This window comes from Mirounga leonina, unplaced genomic scaffold (genome assembly GCF_011800145.1).
Source record: "Mirounga leonina isolate KUSES-001 unplaced genomic scaffold, KU_Mleo_1.0 Mir_172, whole genome shotgun sequence".
Taxonomy (NCBI): domain Eukaryota; kingdom Metazoa; phylum Chordata; class Mammalia; order Carnivora; family Phocidae; genus Mirounga; species Mirounga leonina.
This window is the reverse complement of record NW_023270442.1, coordinates 13,365,503-13,368,160: the sequence shown is the minus strand read 5'-3', so window position 1 is coordinate 13,368,160 and position 2,658 is coordinate 13,365,503. Positions and strand designations below refer to the sequence as shown.

Here is a 2,658-nt window from a genome sequence, read left to right as displayed (position 1 = left end):
ACCCGTGGCCCCTGGCCCTGGGCCAGGGACGACCCCGGAGGCCGAGGCCCAACGGCCGCTCGTGGAGCTCAGCTCCCCGCGAGTCTCCACCCGGCGAGAAAGGAGGAAGGAGGGACAGTCGCCCACGGTGTCCTCCCTCCCTCCCTCCCCCCTCCCTCCCCCGTGTAACGAAGTGCTGGTCGGGCCGAGTGAGGAAACCACCGTTTTAAGAATCCACTCTTTCTTGGAAAATGGAGGGGGGGGGCGGGGGGACGTCGAGGGAGGGATGCACCTAGCAGTGCCTTCTTACAACACGGTGTCTATCGGAGCAGCGCTATTTAAAGCCAGAGAGGGCTGAACCAGGTCCCAGAGCGAACGCCCCTCTCACTCCCCACTGTTCAGTGCGCCCCCCCCCCATTGCTCCGCTTCCCCAGTGCGGGCGTCCTCACCAACGCCCCCACCCCCACCCCCAGCCCAAGGTCCTGCGCTCCTCGGAGCTGAGCTCCCGCGGGGGCCCCCCCACCCCCCGGCGCCGGCCAGTCCTTGCTTCCCCGCAGCCTCCGGGGCCCTCCGCTCGCCAGATCGCGCCGGCGCGGGCCCGCTCACTTGGCGTCGGAGGTGAGGCGCGGCAGGCTGCCGGCGCCCATGGCCGACACGTGGTGGTGCGGCGGCGGCACCTGGCACATGCTGCAGGGGCAGGGCATGCCGCCCCAGTGCTGGAAGCCGCCGCTGCCCCCGCTGCCCCCGCCCCCGCCCCCCAGCGGGGCCGCCGCCGCGGCCGCCGGGGACTTGAGCAGGCCGTGCGGGGGCCGGATGGAGCCGACCGACGACAACCCGGAGCCGGGCAGGGAGGCGCTGGACACGGCGGCGGCGGCGGCGGCGGCGGCCGCGGCCGCGGCGGCGGGAGGCAGGATGGGGTGGTGAACCGCCGGGTGGTGCGCGGCGTGCGCGGCGGCCGCGGGGTGCGCCGTGGCGGCGGGCAGGGGCGCCGAGTGCGCCAGGCCGCCGCAGGCTGACGGGTGGAAGCCCGCGTGGTGGCCGCCGTAGATCTCGCTCACCAGTCGCTTCATCTCCTCCAACGAGTTGGTGAGCATGAGGATGTAGTTGCGCGCCAGCAGCAGCGTGGCGATCTTGGAGAGCTTGCGCACCGACGGGCCGTGCGCGTACGGCATGACCTCGCGCAGCCCGTCCATGGCGATGTTGAGGTCGTGCATGCGCTTGCGCTCGCGGCTGTTGATCTTGAGGCGTAGCTGCTGCAGCTCGGGCTCTGTCATCTGCTTCTTGTCCTTCTTGGTGGACGAGGCGGCCGCCGACGAAGTGGACGACGACGTGCTGGACGAGGATGACTTGAAACCGCCGCCGCCCAGCTTGTCCCCGGGGTGCGCGCCCGCCGCGCCCATGGCGCCGCGCAGCTCTGCGCTCAGCTCTGGCGGGCAGTCGCTCGGCGTGGACGAGGACACTGTGCCTCCCGTGAAGCCGCTGCCGCCGCTGCCTTTGCTCCGGGCGGGCAGAAAAAGGTCATCGGGCTCTGGCGACGACGGACGACTGGACACCAGGCTGGCGTCCGAGTCCATGGCCCCGAGGGATAGTCGCAGCTTTCGCAGAGTCCTCCCTCTCTCCCTGGGCCCTCGGAGCTTTACGCACGCCTCCTGCGAAGAGAAGAAACAGGAGAGAGAGAGAGAGAGAGAGAGAGAGAGAGAGATCGAGCGTGAGGCACTCAGAAAGAGCGAGAAGCTGCTCCCGCCTGCACCGCAGCGCGCGCTCCAGGCGCGGGTGGCCGGTCGCTCCGTGTCCGCCTCGCTGTGTCTGGCCTGCCTTCCCGCGGCACGCAGGTGCGCGCCAAGTAGTCCCTCTCTCGCGCTCCCACCACTTCGTCCGCTCTCATCCACAGGTTGTTTTATTCCAGGGAGCATTGGATGGCCCTCAGTGAGGGCGGCATTTAGGAGGCTTTATGCCTTCAATTAGGAACGGGGAGGCTCAGTCCCCAGGGCTGGAATGGTTAAGGGAGGATTTTTTTCTTTGGGATGGTGGAGCTCTAAAGAGAGAAGTCTTTATTTGGTTTGTCCAACGCCTCGACCTTATCTCCACCGGCACCGCGCAACAAACACACACAGGCACCCAGCGCGGCGAGCCTAGATAACATGCGCTGCGTCCGGGGGGCCGCGGGGAGCTTGCCAGCGGACCGGGACTTGGCCAGAAGGAACTGTGGTCGCCCCGACTTCTCGCATTTGGGCGAAGGGGATGCTGCGATGAGTGTGGGGAGAGTCAGCAGCGACGGCACCCGGCAGAACTGGCGGGCAGGGGCGGGATCGGGGCCCTCTCCCACGGAGCTTCCTGGGTCGCAGGCGAGTTGAGGGGCGTCTGTCCCCGGGATATCGACTGGGGCTGCTGGGGGGCGGGGACACTTACTGTGGATGCAAGGAGAGGAGCTCGCTCCCAAAAGCCGCAGCGGAGAACCGGGCTCCGGGCGCTGAGGTCGCGCTGGTCTATAATAAGCATCCGCACCTTTCGGGGCTCGGCCGGTTTTTATAGCCCGGTGGCGGCGGCGACCGCGGCGGCGGTGGCCGAGGCGGGGGCGGGGAACAATGTGCGGGTCCTGGAGGGGCCGCCGCGCCAATGAGCTGGGCCAGCCCGGGGGGCTGGGAAGCTGATGTCATCCAGGCTAATTCCGCTCAATGA

The 2,658-nt window shown here is 68.8% G+C and overlaps 1 protein-coding gene across 1 annotated transcript; it reads right to left on the bottom strand.

The window, feature by feature from the left end:
• Positions 1 to 581: 581 nt before the first annotated feature.
• Positions 582 to 1,583, bottom strand: OLIG2 (oligodendrocyte transcription factor 2). Its single transcript, XM_035017702.1, has one exon. The coding sequence runs from the start codon at positions 1,551 to 1,553 to the stop codon at positions 582 to 584; it is 972 nt and encodes a 323-aa protein (XP_034873593.1). The 5' UTR covers positions 1,554 to 1,583.
• Between the last annotated feature and the right edge of the window lie 1,075 nt (positions 1,584 to 2,658).

Excerpts from the sequence above, each read along its gene's own strand:
- OLIG2 (XM_035017702.1), bottom strand. The coding sequence starts at position 1,553 with ATGGACTCGGACGCCAGCCTGGTGTCCAGTCGTCCGTCGTCGCCAGAG.